Raw genomic sequence first — 20,053 nt, forward strand, 5'->3', positions numbered from 1 at the left:
ACCAGCACAAAATGCAAATACTTGCAATTTTTCCCCAGGTCTTAAGATTTTGTTCAGGACTGTATCTTGCCAGTCATTTGGTGTGACTTGGTTTCTGGGGTCTGAGGACCAAAGTTTTGCCCCAGAGGTAATAGAAATACAATTTACTTGTGTAAACTAAACACCATTCCTCCCGCTGGGCTTCTGTTGATGGTACTTAAACAACTAAATGCAACCCATATTTTTATAGCTTTCCACAACGTTGATTCTTGAATAATGCTCACTGTTGACTTGCTGATGATCACGGGGGCATTGGTCATTTATTTATTTATTATTTTCAATTGTCTCACTCAGACTCAGAATAGACTCCTGATGGCTGTTTATTTACGATCAGGGAAGCAAGGGTAGGTTAGCGTCGGAGGTGGAGAAAGAGACATGGCGGCGGGAGGGTCTGACACATCTGGATCCACTGTTGTATAACTGTATGTTTGTGTGAGTAAATGTTAGGTAGGTTTTAAATTAAGTCATAATCAAGTTTAACAGAACAGGTTCAACCTCATGTCAAGTCAAAGGTTGGGTCATAAGGTTCTACATCTAACTCCTGACTCAAGGTGTCTCACTTTGATGTTTTCACTCTTTATTATAGGCTATCACAATCAGAATGATGGGTAAAATATCAGTTGTATTCATTTAAATTTAAATCCCAAATGCAGTAAAGTGTGCAGTAAAGGGGACTGAAAACTTTCTGAATCCATTCATTGTAAATGCCGTAATGCACCAACAAGGGCAAAATTTTAAATAATGGCTTGGCAGTAAACATGTGGTTAGTCAGCTTTGCAAATTAGAAAGACAGAATGTACTCAGAGTCTTGAAAGGAAGACTTTGACAGTTGCTGCCCATGAAATGGGATTGAGAAGTTTATCCTTATAGTCTTCATCTAAGTTATTCACAAAAAATGTTTATTCCATACAACTATGCTGAAAACTATAGGGCATTGGCACTATCCTATGTTTAATCCACTTCATGTCTTTTGGTAGCTACTCTAAACATTTTTTAATGTCAGTGTACCCATGTAGTGCATGGAATTTGAAATTCAAAATGTATACTTTTAGTAACATGTCCCCATACGAAGCTTCCAGAGAAGTCCAGCTGTTTTCTCCTGAAGCTCCTAGGATGATCATGACCCAGATGATTAAGAATCTGCACAGACATACCAAGGACACACTTGCAAATATAATTATGAAAATGACACAAACATGTTAATTCAGGTAAATGTTGTCAGAATGTATGTGAATGTGTGTGTGTTTTACAGTTTTTCTCAGTTGCTTTGGTACATTTCTCAGATCAGAATTCAAATTCTCAAAACTACTTGTTCAATCTTCACATCATTGTGTCTCTTGTGCAAATCAAAAAAGCAGTTTCTCATTTCTTTGAACAAGTTGCAGATGCTTTGGTACATCCATGCAAATGATTCTGTACAATTCTCTGCTGTTTTCTACATTATCAATTTCTTATGTCATGTTGGTCACAATGTATTATCATGGGTCTGTGTTGAATATTCTCACTGCCCACAACATTTAAGCATTAGTTCATCGTATAAGTCTTTGCATGCAAAATGCTTGAACAAGTTGTCATAATATGTCAAGGATAATTCTATACATTTCCATTAGATTTTTTTCGAAATCTGTCCTGAATTGGTAAATTGCTCCCAGGAGAATCCTGACTTCCTCTAACAAAAGGAAATGTGTGAAGGGTTAGAGTTTTCTGACATCGCTCAAAGATGCAAGAGAAGATATTCATGATGTGGATAAGAATTTGTGGTCCAACAGACAGGAACGTCAGGAGGTGTAGGAAGACTGCACTGGAATTCCTACAGCACTGCATGTACAGTTTTCCCTGAGGAGATTATTCTATGTTCACATTTCTACTTCAGTTTTTTTTTTTGTGATATGCAGCGCTGTTTTCCTTTCTGTACTGCAATAACGTGGTCTGTCAACAAATAACAATCCAAGCAGAAAAAGCGTAAATGTGAATCTTGTCCAGTCTCTTGCAATCAATCTCCCACATACACTAAGGTCTAAGTTACAATTTACAATATTTGTCATCAAAACTTTAGCTATAGTTCACATCAGAACATCCCTGCAGAGTATACTGTTATACTGACAACATGACTAAACAATCTGTCTTATCCATACACAATGACACAAGGACTTGTCATTCTGATGGCACTGACATGTTCATTGACACAGATATTTACTTTTGAGAGATGAACGAAATTTTGAGCAAGAGACTGGCTTTTGCAGGTAATCCATGGTGTTTAGCTATTTGTACGAATTGTTTTGAGAAATGCACTTAATGTTTTGGAAATGTCGAGGATGATTCGAGAAATGTACCAAAGCGACTGAGAAAAACTGTAAATGCAGCATTTCATGAAAACAGAATTTAGATATGACATGATTTCACTTCATATTATAGGCATATACAGACAAACACTTGTTTTTTGTAGCTTTGTTTAGACACCAAATCCTACATTTTATTTTAAACTGTTAAAGTGAAAAAAAAATCACATTATAACCCCCAAAAAACAGTTACCTGCAAGAGAAGATGAATTTTAAGAAAGCACCAAACATATGTGCAAATAAAATTAAACAAAATACTGGATTTCAAATTAGCCTTGTATGAGTATTTGAACTCTCTCACTCACACTCACATACACACACACAAAGAAATACTTCTCACACCAAACAGATAATACTTTACAAATTTAAATACATTAAGAATACCAGAGATCATGGCTTAAATAAATTCTACAAAAATATGCGTTGTACATGTAACAAATTTACATTAACTGTAGCTTCTTGTGATTGTGTATCGGTGTTACCCTAAACAGACTTTATTATTCAGGATTCATTTAACAACTGCTTTAGAGAGTAAATGTGGTCCTTCAGAACAACATTCCACCAGAGTGCACTCACTCTAAACTCAAAAGGACAATATATAGCATGGAAATGATAAAGCAATCTGATTTATAGCTCACCGTTTAGATGGTAGTATAAAATTATTTCTAAGCACTGAACTTAAGTTCTAAAATAATTTCAACTGCATGCTATATTCTTGCTTGTATGATGAAAAAATAAAAACGTCTGTTAAGATGTGTATAATATTAAAGTTACACTCTATGGTTTTGTTCCAGCACCCAATAAAAGCTCTAAACCTCAAAATCTCCTCTTAGCTTACGGTTGTGTTTGGTTGCAAATAATAAGCAGTGAGCTAGGATAGCGTTTGACACCCTAATAATGCACTGACATGTCATGTCATCTGAAAGTGTCAGTGTCATGATGAATGAGTACTCTGGTCAATTTTTTTGAAAAGTTATGCTGGCAATCTCACTAGGTCTGGTCTCGTAACATTTCTGTATCCTTCCAACATGGCTGCACTGCCATATTAATGGATGGACACTCACAAGCAATGGTATTTTGGTTTTTTTTCCAAGTTATTTTGGCAAGGTTTTTTTCCCCAAATTTCATCATTAATATTTGTCCAAAATCAAAAGGTACAGCTTGTGTGCCAAAATCACAACACAACTTTATCTACAATTTAAATATATTCAGCTACAACATGAAAAATAAAATTAAACATTCAAATAAAACTTTCCTGTGATTAAAAAAAAAGACAAAAACAGCTGAGATTAATAATCCTCACTAAGAGTTGCATTTGTATTTTTTCAGTACCTGAAATTTGTGTGTTCCAGCTGATGGAGTTGCACACATTTATATTCGTGGAACAACAAAGGGAACTTCAATAAACTCTTATATTCTAAAATTATACCCAAGATAGCATGGAGAGTGGATCAGTCTGGGCCAGGATCCAACAGCACATCACTCTGGTATGTTTACTTGTCTTCACATCACACACACTGAATCAATTTAGTTTGTTGTTTCCAGCTGGTTAGGACGATTTTTATCTGAGTTTATCAAATACCTGCAGGATCCAAATGAGCATTTTCAAAGAGAGAGTTGGGCTCATATACACATGAAACATTAGCTATAACTTCATTAATTACTTATAATTATAATTTAGCCCTGACATGTACAGAATGGATCTGGATCATACACAGTCGCCTTATAAGCTGCTGTTAAATAATTTATTACAACCTTACATTATCCTCAGGTGGAGTCCTGAGCTTTTGTTTAACAAATCAGAAAGGAGCATTCTATCTCAAATCATTACATTTTTAGAACAATTTCTGTTCGACCATGTCTGAAAATTTTAATGGATGGATTTTTACAAAGATATTTGTGAAATTTTAGCATAAAAGCCTGAAATGTTCACTGTTCGTTGTCATCGTGGTGTTGATTCAGAATCTCAGTACTGGACAAGTACATCAAATAATCTTTGATCATAGGCAAATAGAAATATGATGAAAATGTAAAGCCAACCCAAAAAGTCCTATCTTTAAGCACACACTAACAAAAGAAATGGATGATGAAGAAATCAGCTTGTGATACTTTAACCACAAATAGCTGCACATCACAAAAACACAAAACATACTTGATAACAAAACTCAAGTTGTACCATAAAAACAAAAATATTAGTCGGTAGTCCAAGTCAAAGAGAGTTCTGTACTTTCAAAGTGGTTCTTTAAATATAACTAATATGCCCATATTAGAAACATATTTTCTAATATGGGCATATTTTTCATTTTTAGACCCCACTTTGTGGGCTGGTGAGACAGACTGAACTGTTATTTTATCTATCAAACTTCATATACTTACTGGAAAAGATGCTTGAAGGTAAAATCTTAAGAAGTTCCAATGAATATATATGTACTCACACTTCAACTCTTTGCACATAGTTCAGTCTGTGAAGTTTTTCTTGAAGGCCAGGCGTATTCCCGGTGGAACACAAAGAAGTAACAGTGAAAATTTCAGGCTTTTATCTTTCATATTTCCAGAGACATTGTCATTGAAACATAGCCTTAAACTTTAGGAAAAAAAATGTGCGGAAAGTGCTTACACAGGCAATGAAATAAAAAATCTCAAAAAAGTACTGGATATATCAATCTCAAATTAAGAGGCACAATTTTAAATGTCCATAGTTTATGATTTTAAAAAAAGTTTTCAGCAAATCAGAGATGGTCAATCAGAAGGTCCCTGATGATTTGAGATGGAACGACCTGAAATAAGCGTGTTAGTTAGTTTTAGACAGTTTAAAAAGCTGCTATTGATTTACATTTGGTATTTGGCTTTTATTGTTTATTATTATGGATAATACATCCCTTAGTGTATTGTCTACTCTTCCGTGAATAATAAATCTAGCATGCTTACTTCTCCTACAAAGCCTCAACTGATCGTCTGTTTCTCTACTTCTTTGCAGGAGTCGGAGATGTGGGTAGTGATTCAGAAGTTTGATAACAGGTTACTTTGAATTTAGACTCACATTTAGTAATAAAACAAAACCAGAGAGTGTATCTTGTCAAGTTTATTTTTTTGTAATTATGATTGTTAACTTTGCTGATTTAAAATCAGAAAGAAAATCACCATCACTGCAGCACTTTAAGTTAAACATTCTTTAGCTCAATGTCTTTTAGCTTAAAAAAAAAAAGAAAAGAAATGCTGGCCAATATACTCATTGGAAAATCTGCACTTGAAGACAATCTCACTCAACATCATGCACAATTACAATAAGAAAACAAATGGCAAACTACTAACTGCTGTAAGAATTCTATCTGCAGTCAAATGAGGTTTCTTTTTCCCACAAAACTACAAAAACCTTTGCTCACCTGAGGTGTCGCAATTTCCATTCTTCAGCAACTTTTGTAAATGTAAAAGGCTGAATGGAGAACAGTACATTTTTTAATGTGTTGAACTAAGTGAACAAAGTGGACTAACTATCCTTCAACATGTACAGAACAGAACTGTGGAAATTTCTTCCACACAAGGAGCATAATCATTGCATAGTCTTATAGCAGAGTTTGTAGTCAACCTGTTGTTTTTTCACACACTGTCAAACTTGTGTTTTAAATAGTCTTTCATAACTTTTGCAATTGGAAGTTCCTCCAAGAACTTCAAGCTTTGAAGGCCGATACAATGGCGGATTTTTATTCGACACATGTCTTGTAGAGTCCGAGGTTGTCCTGAAAGAGGAACAGAAAGAGTTATTACACCTGCAAAGGTTATTATCACAGTCTGAACATTATGCTGGTGTTATGTATAACTAACTGCATGTAAGCCAGTAATGGCGTTTGCCAGCTAATTAGCCACAAGAAGTAGCAATTGTGTTATCAGTGTTCCTAATGCATAGTCTCTCTACTGGAGAGCATTGAGACACACTATAGATTATATTATTCAATCTTGCATGGGAAAGCTGTCAAAAATTACAATTCCAGGATGAAAAAAACATTAAGTGAACTCTTGGCTTTCTATCAAAAAATGTAGAAAAGGCTACAAGGCCTGTCAATCCACAGTACAATTGTTTTCTTTCATAAATGTATGATTGTTGTTGTCAGACAGCTGGACAAGGAAGAAATGGCTTGGGGTATAATCAAAGCCCATGTGGCCAAACTGATGTACTGTGGTGGTGTACAGCTATTCACCCTCCATCAAGCCACATCCTGCCCCCCTGATCACCCATGCAGTGGTTTAACGCAGTCAAATTCATCACATGCAATATCAGAAACACTGCATATCAGAGGATGATCATTTATTTATTATTTCTTTCCTCGCATTGGGTCTCTGTTGTACATTCTCAGTAAGCACTGGAGAGGAAATAACTTTGAGACACTTGGTAGCAGGAAAGAGAACAACATGATGGATTTTATGAGGTTGGAGCAGAATTGGAAGATACTCCTTGCCTACTGCAACTACCGTGCATGGGTGTCAGCAGCAAATCATCAAACTCTCCAGTTCTTTAGTGAATGTTGAGCATCTCAGAAGTTGAAAGTTGAGGCATAGCACCTTCTTTGAATAAATTACCAAATGGTACATATAATATATAATCTTCATTGAACCCCCCAAAAACTGAAACACCTGCACTGCCCACTCAGATATAAAGCAACACTGTAAATACAACCTTGTTTGTAATGTTGAGTTTAGTTGTGACTGTAGCTTGTCTGTGCCGATTCAGTTCAGTGTGGTTTACTGAAAGGTGCTCAGCTAACTTCCATACTGTATATAGACAAGTCAAAAATTAAAATGTCTCATGTGATGGAAATTATTTTTTTACATTTCACATGTTATAGAAACTTAGACATGCTTCTTCTAAGGTCAGTCATTCTGATGGAGCATCTGCTTTGCAGTCAAGTCTGCCTGGTTTGTTTATTCACTAGTCGCTCGTGCTAGCTCTTACTTTAAAAAGCATGCCAAACGTTGTGCTGTTGGCTCAAAGAGGGAACACTACTAAACGCAATCCCAATATTTCAGCAACAGGAGACCCAGTAGATTACTTTCATTTTTCTTGGCAATGTCTCCACAACAGTAGAAAAACCCTCAATGTTAGCATGTTGAGTAGCTAATGTGGCTAACATTACCATTTGCTTTGATCATATGCCCATAGGTCAGTAGAAATTGTAATTGTGAGTGGCAATCAGAAAAACTGGAAACTTTAACACTAGTTTAAAATCAATAAACACTACTGGGCTGGTCATTGTGTTTTTATGTTGGCTGCTGGTGCCTGCCATTTACATCTGTTTGCTTCTTTCTTGCTCTCTGTGACGCGGAATACCCAGTTTTACTGTTCTCATTCATATATTTTTTTGTTCCTGTTGTCAGACAATGGAACATGGATGAAACGGTGACTAAAAGTTAATTGAAGCCCCTTAAAGTGAGCCCATTAAGACTACAGGTTAGTAACTAGCAGTCAGTTACTAGCAGTCACTTCACAGCCTTTTCCAAGCACCGCTAAAATACTGATTCTATAACTGCCAAGTAGTTTGACAAAATCACCACACACATTAGTTATAAACAACAGCTGTGTTGGTAATTTGGTTGCATTTACATGTTAAACGATCACTCGGAGAGAACGTTAGAAATCACTGAATCTACTGGTTTCACACACACTCATTCCATCAATGTCAGCAGCCTTGACAGCAGCTGCTCCACAAAAGAAATGCAGTCTTTTTTCTGAAAGGGGTGGGGACAGCAGCAGCAGCAGTAGAACGGGCCAAAAACCACAAGTTACACAGTCATGTGTATGCATTTTGGACAGACATGTTGAAATTTCATTAATTTGCGGAACAAGGGGATGTTATGGGACTTTTAACGATTCCACGTGTAAGATCATGAAAAATTCATCCATCCATCCATCCATCATCTATACACTGCTTAATCCTCATTAGGGTCATGGGGGGGGGGGTTGGAGTCTATCCCAGCTGACTCAGGCGAAGGCAGGGGACACCCTAGACAGGTCACCAGTCTGTTGCAGGGCTACATACAAAGACAAACAATCACTCTCACATTCACACCTACGGGCAATTTAGAATGATCAATTAACCTCAGCATATTTTTGGACTGTGGGAGGAAGCCGGAGTACCCGGAGAGAACCCACGCATGCACAGGGAGAACATGCAAACTCCATGCAGAAAGATCCCGGGAAAGCCGGGATGCGAACCAGGGATCTTCTCGCTGCAAGGCGAAAGTGCTAACCACTGCACCACTGTGCAGCCCCATTAAAAATTCAGTAGTATCAAAAAAGGCACCACCACTGACCACCGTCTCCAATACCCCATCTGGGTGGATCCAATGTGAAAGTTCCTCTGTCTGTTACGTTGTCTTACAAGACTCATTTAAAGGCAAAAATTTGTTCCAACCTGTTATCAGATGTATGCAAACAATTGGGGAAAATCCCTTTGATTCCAGGAAGTGATGTGTGTGAGTGTTATCAGTCAAATGTGGGCAAAATTACACCTCTGCCATGGACACTTGTCTCACCCCGCCACAGAAAACATGGATAAGCTGACGTAAGTGAATAACAATCATAACAGAGTTTACTGTCTACATAGGCTCCATATACATTTACATCCTATGGCAAACATAGCTGCCCAGAAAACCCGAATACCAGGGTAACTACAAGTATCCAGTTAACAAACCATTATGTACCATGTATCTGTTGTCACTGATTCCAAAATTGTTTGCAAAAATTTTGGCACACAGGAGGTTATGCCGAATACGACTTCCAGGTGCTTTGAGTTTGCAATGCTGCTGGTCCTGACTAGTCAAGAAAGTGTGACAGCATGCATGACTACAACAACCATAACAAAGCCAAACAGTGCAGGAAAACGTATTTAAAGATGAAGACAGAATGCAGAGCTTTGGTCCATGTAACTCAAACTCTTAATGCAAGTAAAATCAGCATTATTTTTACTTTGACTTAGTTGACTTTTACTTTACAAAGCATAAAAATGGTAAAATTGTTGCCACAGTCACCTCTGTAATTACGTATATTTAAAATTACCCATTTCAAAACAGAAAAAAACAGTGATAGAGACTGTCCTATTGTGCAGAACAGTGAAACCTTAAGGAGGCTAAAGAGACTGCACACATCAAAGTTGATTCAATGGGCTATAAGCTATCAAGCATGGCTTTTTTTTTTTTTTTTTTTTAAATCTCCGAGCAGTAACTCTGATGTAACTTATTATTTTCTTGATCATTTTAGATCAAGAAAGTATGGTACCAGAGTAGTTACATGTTTCTCAGTTAGTGCAAAGTCTTGCCTCAAGTCAACAGGCCGCAAGAGTCATCACTGAACTCACTAAAGGCAGCATTGTGTTGTAAATCTAGACATGGATGTCAAAAGGGACACCAATAATACATGTGCCATTTTCATTGGGTGGAGTTAGAGGCTGTCTACGCTTTTGGTTTTGCTTGAAGTTGGAACCATTGTAAGAGGACAGTTGTACTCCTGCATTTCGCCGCACCTGCCATGGAAAAAACCTAGAGGGTGCAGCAGTTGAAAAGAGCTGGGTGCCTGTCATTCTGTGTTGGATGAGCCCTTTCATGGCATATGAGTTAATCCAGGAGGTAGCGGTGTAATCAATAACCCAACAGATATGTGATCTGGCTGAAGGTTTGGGACCTCTGAAAGGCCTTGTCTGAATCACGGCAGAGCTCTTTGATATCAAAGTTCAAGGGGCAGTTGAGGAATGCAGCCATTGTTCCTTCTAAATAATAATGCTTCAGGTAATGTGTTCTCCTGTTCCTCCAGCGTGGGTTTGTTCTGTGACTGAACACTGGTTGTTAGAATCACGTGTTGGCAAGCAGCCCTGATTCACTCTATGCATTGCTTAACTTTTTCCTCATCTCAACTTACAATAAAAACATCAATCTTTTTTTGTACTTAAGTTGGAGTCTTTTTCTACATTACCCACTTTCCCAGATTCCTTCTCATAGTTACGGACATAAGCTTTGCTAATGCCATAGTGCTTTAACAAACAGCCACACAAGACTTCTTAATCCATGCTTGCAAATACTGTGTACACATATTCATAATCATGCTGCAGGACATGCTTATATGTGAAGTAGTGTGTTATTGAGACTTACTGGTGACCTCCTGCAGGAAATCCAGACAAGGCCGGCTGATTCCAGACATGCTAACTGACACAGCTACCGGTGTTTGGCCTTCATAGTTCCTGGTATTGGTATCAGCCCCATACGTGTAGAGCATCTGGGCACACAACACATCATCCCGAAGTGCTGACAGATGCAAGGGAGTCTGGCCGTCTTCATGACGCCCAAGATTAGTGTCCGCTCCCCGCTGCAGGAACATACGGCAATATGAGTGATTGCCTTTGATGACAGCATACCGCAACAGGAAACCATTTTGAATATCAATGTTCGCACTGTGGTCCAGGAGGATCCGCACACAGCTGGAGCGCTCACGGATGATGGCCAACTGTAGTGGTGTGGTTCCTTTGTCACTAAGAGGGTCCACCTCAGCCCTGAACTCAAGGAGGAGGTGTACAAAAGAGTCTCGACCGTAGTGGGCTGCCACATGCAGCGGCGTCCAGCCATCATTGCTTTTTGCATTTATAATGTCACTACGAAACTCAGATTCCAGCATCAGTCGGGCAATGCGTGCTCTGCCATGCATAGCAGCATAGTGAAGTGCTGTGAAGCCACCAATAAAGTCCTTCACTGTAGGGTCAGCTGTACAGATGAGAATGGAAAGAGTGGAAATGAGAGGAAAGACAAATACAGCAGGAATTGTGCTTTGTGGCTATGGGTGACATGAACTATGATCAACTGGGCCCACCTAAACAATAATCTGCTTGCAAGAATTTCTTCTGTAGTTCATTCTAATTGTCCTAATGTACAAAGTCTTCCAGCTACAATACTACACTTAAATAATTCCTAACCCTGACCCAAAATCTGTGCTTTTTACAGAAGTTGCAAGCAAGCTGAGGGATATTCCTAATATTTAATGTGTCCAAGATAAACACTGAAAAGTCACTGTCAGTCTCTCTTAAGTGCAGCACAATGCAAAACCCATCACAGAAGAAACCTGTTTGATGAGATTTTTCATCGTAAAAACTTCAAACACTTCTTTATGCCAAAGAATTGCTATTTGTATGCAGTGAATGTGTCAGCCAGGACTCAATACAAAATAAAGATTTAGGATGCTACATGGTGGCTGTATTGTGGACCTCAACAACAGTTGAGTTGTTCTAAATCATTAGTGAATTGTCAGGTATGCATTTGTTACGTTAATGCATCTTAAGAGCTGTAGCAACTTCAGCCAAGTGGATTTAATACTAGCTTTATATTTGCATTTTGTCCATAGTCTTTTGAGTCCATTTACGAGGAAAACCCATTACATCTTGACATGTTCAAATTCATCAAAATGAGATATTGTGATATGTTTGCAAAAAAAAACTGGGGATTTTTAGAGGTAGCTGCATTTCTTTGTGTAACTTTAAATTCTATGAACAGTATAATATGCATACACTTAAATATATGGATTGGGGAAAAGATTGTTGTAGCTCACATTTTCAGTAAATGTAAAACATTTTTGAGTTATAAAGGGATATATGTCTGACTGCAAAATTGCCAGATGAGTGAACCCTTTGTGTGGCAGTGGTGTGTGTGTTTTAACTAGAGTAACTCAACTGTAACACAGCTGAATGAAAGGCTGTGTTCTCTAGTAAAATAGTGCCCTCTAGTGTTTTGAATAGAAAAACTTGCCATGGTATAATGCTAACCACCAAATGGGGCCAACTTCAGCAGCAAGACAAAAAAACAACCAAGCTTCTGACCTCCATGTTCCAGAAAGACTCGAACACATCTCTCTTTTCCTTTGGCAGCAGAGAAGTGGAGCAGTGTCCAACCATTGGCATCTCGGATCTTAGGCGAGTATCCTTGCTCCAGCATCCTCCTGACAGTGCAGACATCCCCTGCTGCCACTGCAGCCTGGATCTGCAGCTCCTCATGAAGCTCAGGGTTCCTTCTGCAGTGATGGTTCAGCATCCTGTCAGATTTTGAAATAGAAATTTTCAACTGTAAATAAACTCTGCCATAAAAAATCAATAAATACACTGACCTGAACAGACGAACAGCTATGAAAATGTTTTACTTCCAAAATATTATATGGCTACCTGTTAGACAATCAGCGTAAATAAGGACCTCTTAAATTTGGTTGTTATCATCAGCTAAACTAAATTTGAAATAAACCTGATGCTTTCTTTATGTTATAATACTGTTTGTTCACCGCTATGGAATGTCATTTTTTTTTAAATCTAATATAAAAATAAAGGTATAAACAATTAAATGTTCTTATGAAATAGATAAACCCGCTGAGATAAACCCTCAAATAAATAAATCAGGCAATAAATATATTAGTAAGTGTTATGACATAAATGATCTTCTTTCATAATTTCACATGACTTTTAAACTATGTCTTTTCACTATCAAGCTACCTGATCAGTCAAAGCCTGATCAGAAAATTAAACGTTAAACGAATGACGTGTTTTGTGTTTCCGACACGTTAACAAGCTGAAGAGTATTGTGTTAGTGTGTCAAATGGAAACAGACTTATAATACTTTTCAGTGTCTTCTTTTAACTGATCCAAGTACTGCGATCACTAAATTAAAATGCTCTCATAATATGGCAGTGATTATGTTATTGTGATGTCAAGTGTTCCTTGTGCTGTATAACTTACAGTATATTGTCATGTTGAGTGTTTGATAGAACCTCTGTTTTAGTCACTTTGTGTGTGATTGGTGACGGTTAAATATGAAATATTAAATGCTAGGAGGATAGAATCCTCTCACCTAAATGTCAAGTGACTACAGTCCTGTCTCTCTTTAAGTACATGGAACACCTGAAATAGGAAATCCTTCTGATATATTACTGTGACATTAATTTCGGTTGTTGATTTCAGAGTGCGGGACGAGCAAAACTCAGACGTGTACAAAGGGAACTCAAACACAGACTTGGATGTCTACAGGAGAAAACTGGGGGAGAAGCTGGAGAGGAACAAGAATGTCTGGAGTGGTATGAGGGAGATCACCAGTTCCCAGAGGAAAGGCGGGGAAGGAGGAGCAGCTGAAGTGAATACACATGAGCTGAACTAGTTCTTTAACAAGTTTGACTCTAGCTCCCCCTCCCTCACCAGCACTCTCACTACACCTTTGAACTTCCTCCTTCACCCCGGACAGCCTCACACCAGCTCCCATCACGGACACTTCCACTGCCCCATCACAGCCAGCCCCCACTCCCACCTCCCAAGATGGACTATACATTGCAGTGCAGCAGGTGAGGAGGGAGCTGGAGAGGCTCCACCAGGGAAGGCTGCTGGACCAGACGACATCAGCCCTTGAGTGTTGAGGGCGTGTTCCAGTCAGCTTAGCGGAGTACTCCAGCACCTCATCATCCTGAGCCTGCACCTTCATAGAGTCCCAGTGCTGTGGAAAACATCCTACCTGGTCCCTGCACCCAAGGCGCATCGTTCTACTGCACTGAATGACTACAGGCCCATCGTGCTGACCTCTCACATTATGAAGATCGTGGAGAGACTGGTACTGGCCCATCTCAGACCACTGGTGTGCCCATCACAGGCTCTGCTGTAGTTTGCGTATCAGCCCCATGTTGGAGTGGATGATGCCATCATCTGTGTGCTGCAGAAGGCATACTCCGCACAGGACAGACCCAACACCACTGTCCGCATCATATTCTTTGACTTCTCCAGCACCTTCAACACCATCCAGGCCAACTGCTGAAGGCCAAGCTGGAGGACGTTCAGGTGGACGCTCCCCTTATAGCATGGATTACGGACTATCTGACAGGCAGACCAGAGTTTGTTACAAAGCTGTGTGTCTGAACGTCTCAGCTCCGCTGGGGCCCCCCCAGGGAACTGTGCTGTCCCCCTTCCTCTTCACCACCTACACTTCAGACTTCCAGTACTGTACTGATGATGTCACCTGCAGAAATTCTCAGATGACACGGCCATAGTAGGCTGTGTGGAGAATGCAATGGAGGTTGAATACAGGAACCTGCTGGACCGGTTTGTGCGATGGTGCAGCGAGTACCACCTGCAGCTGAATGTGATGAAGACTACAGATATATTATTGGACTTCAGGAGGAACAAGTCTCCACCTTCTCCTGTCTGCATCAATGGGACAGATGTGGAGATTGTCCAGACTTACAAGTATCAGGGAGTGAGTCTGGACAACAAGCTGGAGTGGTCTACAAGTTTGCAGGAAGGGCATAATCTGGCTCTACTTCCTCAGGATTCTCAGGTCCTGTCTGTTGTTGGCTGTCAGTTCGTCACCCTGGAAGAGGTGGTGGAGCAAACTGCTTGCCATCATGGACAACACCTCCCACAGGCTTCCATAAAACTGTGGATAATCTGAGGATCAGCTTCACTGACAGACTGATACAACCCTGCTGCTCCAGGGAACTGTACAGGAGGTCATTCCTCCCCCCAGCAATAAGACTTTTCAGTATGTCTGTGTCTGGCAGACCACAAAAGGGCTTTATCACTTTAACCTGAAGATGAAACCACTTTACATATTGGACACTTTACATCCTAAACATGATTCGTCATATCTGTAAACTCATCTGCATCTACTTATGTTGTTTGCACATCTAAGCACATTCTGTTCATTTGAACATTTCTGTATCACTCTTGTGTATTCTGCTGATTTTTTCTATATTATATTTTCTATATCTTTATCCTATTTTACCTTCACTTTATACCCTACCCTAATATTCTGTGTTGTCTTTTTGTTTACCCCTTTATCAAACATCCATGCTGCTGTAAGAACTGAATTACCAACCTGTCAAATAAAGCCAACAAAAGGCCAAAAAAAACCCCAACTTTTAATTTTAGCGGTCACATTGTGTAATGCATCCATATGCACAATAATGGCTCTGCTAATCTCAATAATAATAAAAATAATAATTTGAAACAACAGAAAAATGCTTTAACTTTAACAGACATGTGAGACTTTACAGTAAAAATAATATCCAGCTGTAATGGTGTTCAGGATTCGACAGTTCATCAAACAATTTAACTGCAGCTGATAAACTAAGTAAACAGTGCTATTTATCGCTAGATCCTGTTTCCACATCAGAACAATTTACAATTATGAGTAATTATTGAAGGTGTTGCTGTTAAGTTTAAATATGCACTGCTTTGTCAGTCACGGTCATCAATGCTGCGTTCACTTGCACTCAAACACGGAAGTTGTACCAACTGAAACCTGACATCGGAGCTTAAACTATCTGACTTGGAGTGACCACGGGGGTGGCCAAAGAGATTTTAAGCCCCCCGCTTAGAAGCATCTCTGCCTAACTTAGCAGCTGGTCGTTAACATAGCCCCAGCTACTGTAAAAACAGCCAATTTCCGAAATTGTGGCAATGGCTTGTGATTCTTGTTCAGTTTTTGCAGGTTGTGTCTCTGCTAGAGATGTGTCTGTAATAAGTTTCTAAATGTAATCTTTAGAGAGATGTTACAAGTACTCCTGATTGATGGCTATATAAGGATAAGAGACAGAAGTTTGCAATGTCTGTTGTAACTTCAGCCTTATCTGCTATCTCCCCTTGGAAACACAGGTCTGATAATTCACCAGAGCTGCTTGTCAGCCCCTCTGTTTAAACAACAGCTTTCATTGATTGGCTATTATTTGTGACATGTTACCAATTTGATGCTGTGTGCCAGACACTTGAGAACACGGAGTGTCTACAGACAGAAGGTCGCTGTGTCAGAGCGAAAGTAACACATCAAATGTATTTTATTTTAATCGGTCAATAAAAATAACAATACAGATTAGAAAATGCAGAATATCAGCCTTGATAATTGGCCAGGGCAATAATTCGTCCATCTACAAAATTACTACAAAAGGACAAAATCGACACAAGCAGCACTATGACCAGCTTTCGACCCTGCAGTTAAAATCACATCCAGTGAACTTTATTGTCTCCACAATGCCACAACACACCTTAAACTCAACTGAAAATCAGTATCACTGCGCATCAAGAAGAGGTTCATGTACAATATTGTTACAGTAATCTTACCAAATTATTTCACTGAGAGAATGCAAAGTTAGATTATGTAATAAATCTACACAACCTCTATTAATCCATTTGAGCACATATTTTCCCTATAAAGAATCATTTTAAAATTTCTTCTTTGCTTTATCAAAAACATAGCAAACTGCCACTTCAAAATCAAGGCACTTGCTAAAATGTGATTCAGGTCGGAAGGATTTACTAAAAAGCAGATATTTTGGCCTGAAATTCAAACATTTAGACTCGATGTCTGTCCCATTCAGGTTTTAGATGGATTAACACTTGCTGGGAAGTCTTTCACGTAACAATTATGTTATCTTCCTTGGCCTGCACCCTAACACAGTAAAAACATGAGTTTTCATTCTACTCATTTTTTATTTTTTGACATGGAACTGAATCCTGCTGTCGGTGGTGGGGTGGCTCCTGAGGCAATAATAATTACTGCTAAAATAATAACTGTCTTCTTGGAAGCTACTACCACTGTTTGCTATTTGTTCAGCAAGTGCAGTTGCCATAGCTTTCGTTTGCAGCTATGTGGAGGTGGGTGGTGTTTGTTAAAGTTACGTCTACATGAATGGCAGGACTGAACGTTTCCTAGCAGATCACTTCATGGTAACAAGATGATCAATGTCAATTCCTCTGTCAGTGGTTTTAATGTTGTTGCGACCCAAAGCTATGGCAGTAAAGACAAATCTGACTTGACATTTTGTCATGTGCTTGTGTCCACAAGCTCCCAAAATGTATGATAATGGTGACTTTAGACACAGCAAGTACTCGCTGGTGGGGTCTCATTCAGGAGACCAGTCCTCAAATAACAAAAACAACACTGAGTCACTGACAAACAACACTAAAGGACCTGTACTAGACAATATAACAATACAATATACACTGAGTTACAGACATACAGGTTCATGACAAAACTGACTAATATGTAGGAGCATGTCCACCATGCAAACACCCAGTGTTTCATGAACAGACCAGTGTTGTGTCTGGACATTTTCTGCCCAGGTACAGTCCCAAGATATTTGAAAAATTTCTATTATTGAAAGAAATGAAACAACCAACTTTGTTTAAATATTTGAACTGCTCGAGTAAAAAACAGCATGCTATAGAAAACCATTTACCTTTTGACCAGCTGAAGAGACGGGCTTCTCTTAGTCATATCGGAGCAGCACCTGTATATATACTCCTGCACAATCAGGAAAACTGAGCTGGGATGAAAAAAAAAGAAAGACACTTCAGTGTTTTCCCTGTAACACACACAGGCAGCATTTTCATTTTTAGCAAGTTAGGACAAGGGTAGGGAAAGTCACAGAATCTCATGAATTTGTTTTGGACATACTTCACCTTGAACTACTAATGTACTAATAGTAGAAACAATAGCAATAGTAATAATAGTGAAATAACGAATGTCAAACGAGAGGTCTGTGGCAAAAGTTAGCTCAGGTTTTAAATTAGCTAACGGTTCACTGTTAAAACCAAACTGGTACAACTTTGAAAACTTTACAGCATCACAGCAGACAGTACATTAGTGGTTGGTTAGTGTGACCGGTTGATGAAAAACAATGGACAATGGAACAGCTATAATTGCTAACATAACCAACACTGTCAGCCTCCTCGCTCTAGTAAACACTAACGACAACAAACAAAAGGCCATGGATAAAAGCAAATCATTTCACACATTACATAAAATGTAATAAACCCCAGACTCTCACATAAAACCTCTGATTTAAGGCTGGATTTATCCGAGGCTGCCGGCTAACGCAGCTTAGCCAACAAGCTAACAAACTGACTAGCGCTAGCTCGATAGCTTGTTTTTATGCTTTTTCTACTCGGAGAGTTGACCACAAATATACCTCGTCATACTGAGCGTATCGGTATTAAAGTTATTTCTACATACTGACGAACAACAGAAATGCAGCTTTGGTGCTATAAAACAAAGACTTACTTGTCAGACGCCGAGCAGACGTTTAACTTAGCCAGTCAGCTTCCAGACGGAAAGACTGGAGTTGTCAAAGCTGCATATTTCTGTCACTTTCTATTCAACCCCTCCACTACACAGCAGTGTTTAATGTTTAGGAACACTTTCCTCAGTGGTCTTGTAGCTAACGGTGACGTTCATTTCAGTTGAACAGGCAGTTTTAACAACAAAGTGTGTGAGCAGCCAGAACCGTGTGACACAACAGCCAAAACAATAGGACTTCCGTCTGCGACTTCTCAAAATAAAAGCATCGTTTCCACAACTTATAACGGACCACAAAACGTGGGGTATACTTTTTTATTTTATTAAAGACAGTCTCATATTATGATGTCCAAACACATATATGTCATTCCAGAATTGGAGGACATTTTACGTCCTACCCATCAAATGTCAAATAATCCATGTAACAAATGCAAAAACAATGCAGTTGTTGTGTAAATGAGAGTCAAATCTAAAATAATAATAATAATAATAATAATAATAATATTAATAATAATAATAATAATAATAATAATAATAATAATAATAATAATAATAATAATAATAATAATAATAATAATAATAATAATAATAATGATGATGATGATAATAATAATAATAATAATAATAATAATAATAATAATAATAATAATAATAATAATAATAATAATAATTATTTTTAACACTTAAAAAAAAAGTTTGGAGTACCCCTGGAACTGCTATTTTTCTCTTGTCTCGCCCCTCTGATAACCAAATTGAATCTCAAATAAAACAGCTTAAATTCAATTTAAATCTCCCTTTTGGGTATTATTTTTTTCATTGATGTCTCTTGCAATTGTGTGAACATTTTTTTAATCAACATAATATTTTAAATAATAATTATTATGCATTGAATGAGTGTCCCACAACAACCCTGTTAAGGTAACCTTTTTAGCTGGTAGAAGAAGAAGAAAACAGTGTATCACATGAAACTCTTTGATGATGTTAATTCCAGCGTTTCATATGTTTGAAGTCCACCAGGGGAATCAAGTTGGACAGCTCCAGACTCTGCTGTAGTGAGTTCCAGGTTGAGGGGACAGAGTAAGAAAAAGCTGTTTTGCTGAGCTCTGTGTGGACTGAGAGGATGGTGAAAGTAATGAAGTCCTGGGAATGTAGGCTATGGCTGAACTGTTCGTGTGACACGTAGGAGGATAAATATGTGGGCAGCCGACCAAGGATGGATTTATAAATGAAATGATACCAGTGGAGAAGTCTGCGCATGGACAGTGATGACCAGTTAACCAAGGAGTACAAAGTGTAGTGATGTGTGAGAGGTTTATAGGCCATTTATAAATCCAAGTGCTCCATGATAAACAGCATCCAACAGTTTGAGAGAGTTGGTAGAGGCGTTCATATAAACAGTATCTTCATAATGAAGCACAGGCAAGAAGGTGGCTGCAACAAGCTGTTTCCTGGCATCAAAAGAAAAAGGATTTGTTCTGCAAAAAGTAATCCGATTTTAATTTCAATTTCTTTAAAAGATTTTCAATGTGGGTTTAGCAACCCTAGAACTGTGATTAGAGTAGCAAACAACAAATAAAACATGAAATAAAAATGGTACCATTGATGTG

The 20,053-nt window shown here is 38.5% G+C and overlaps 1 protein-coding gene across 1 annotated transcript; it reads right to left on the reverse strand.

Annotated features, from left to right (window-relative positions):
* Window positions 1-5,445: 5,445 nt before the first annotated feature.
* Window positions 5,446-18,671, reverse strand: asb7 (ankyrin repeat and SOCS box containing 7). The gene is made up of 5 exons (XM_023289058.3): window positions 18,432-18,671; window positions 17,608-17,694; window positions 12,227-12,438; window positions 10,515-11,120; window positions 5,446-6,115 (listed from the first exon to the last, which is right to left on the reverse strand). Exons 2-5 carry the CDS (start codon window positions 17,643-17,645, stop codon window positions 5,976-5,978), a joined length of 996 nt encoding a protein of 331 aa, XP_023144826.1. The 5' UTR covers window positions 17,646-17,694; window positions 18,432-18,671; the 3' UTR covers window positions 5,446-5,975.
* Window positions 18,672-20,053: the final 1,382 nt, after the last annotated feature.

Source organism: Amphiprion ocellaris, chromosome 1 (genome assembly GCF_022539595.1).
Source record: "Amphiprion ocellaris isolate individual 3 ecotype Okinawa chromosome 1, ASM2253959v1, whole genome shotgun sequence".
Taxonomy (NCBI): domain Eukaryota; kingdom Metazoa; phylum Chordata; class Actinopteri; family Pomacentridae; genus Amphiprion; species Amphiprion ocellaris.

Bases quoted from the DNA above. Each gene is read 5' to 3' on its own strand.
- asb7 (XM_023289058.3), bottom strand. From the start codon at position 17,645: ATGACTAAGAGAAGCCCGTCTCTTCAGCTGGTCAAAAG. The intron at 12,439-17,607 runs GTAAATGGTTTT...AAAATCTGACAG, and splicing joins TCTCTTCAGCTGGTCAAAAG to GATGCTGAACCATCACTGCA. The intron at 6,116-10,514 runs GTAAGTCTCAAT...TTCCTCTTTCAG, and splicing joins TTTCCTGCAGGAGGTCACCA to GACAACCTCGGACTCTACAA.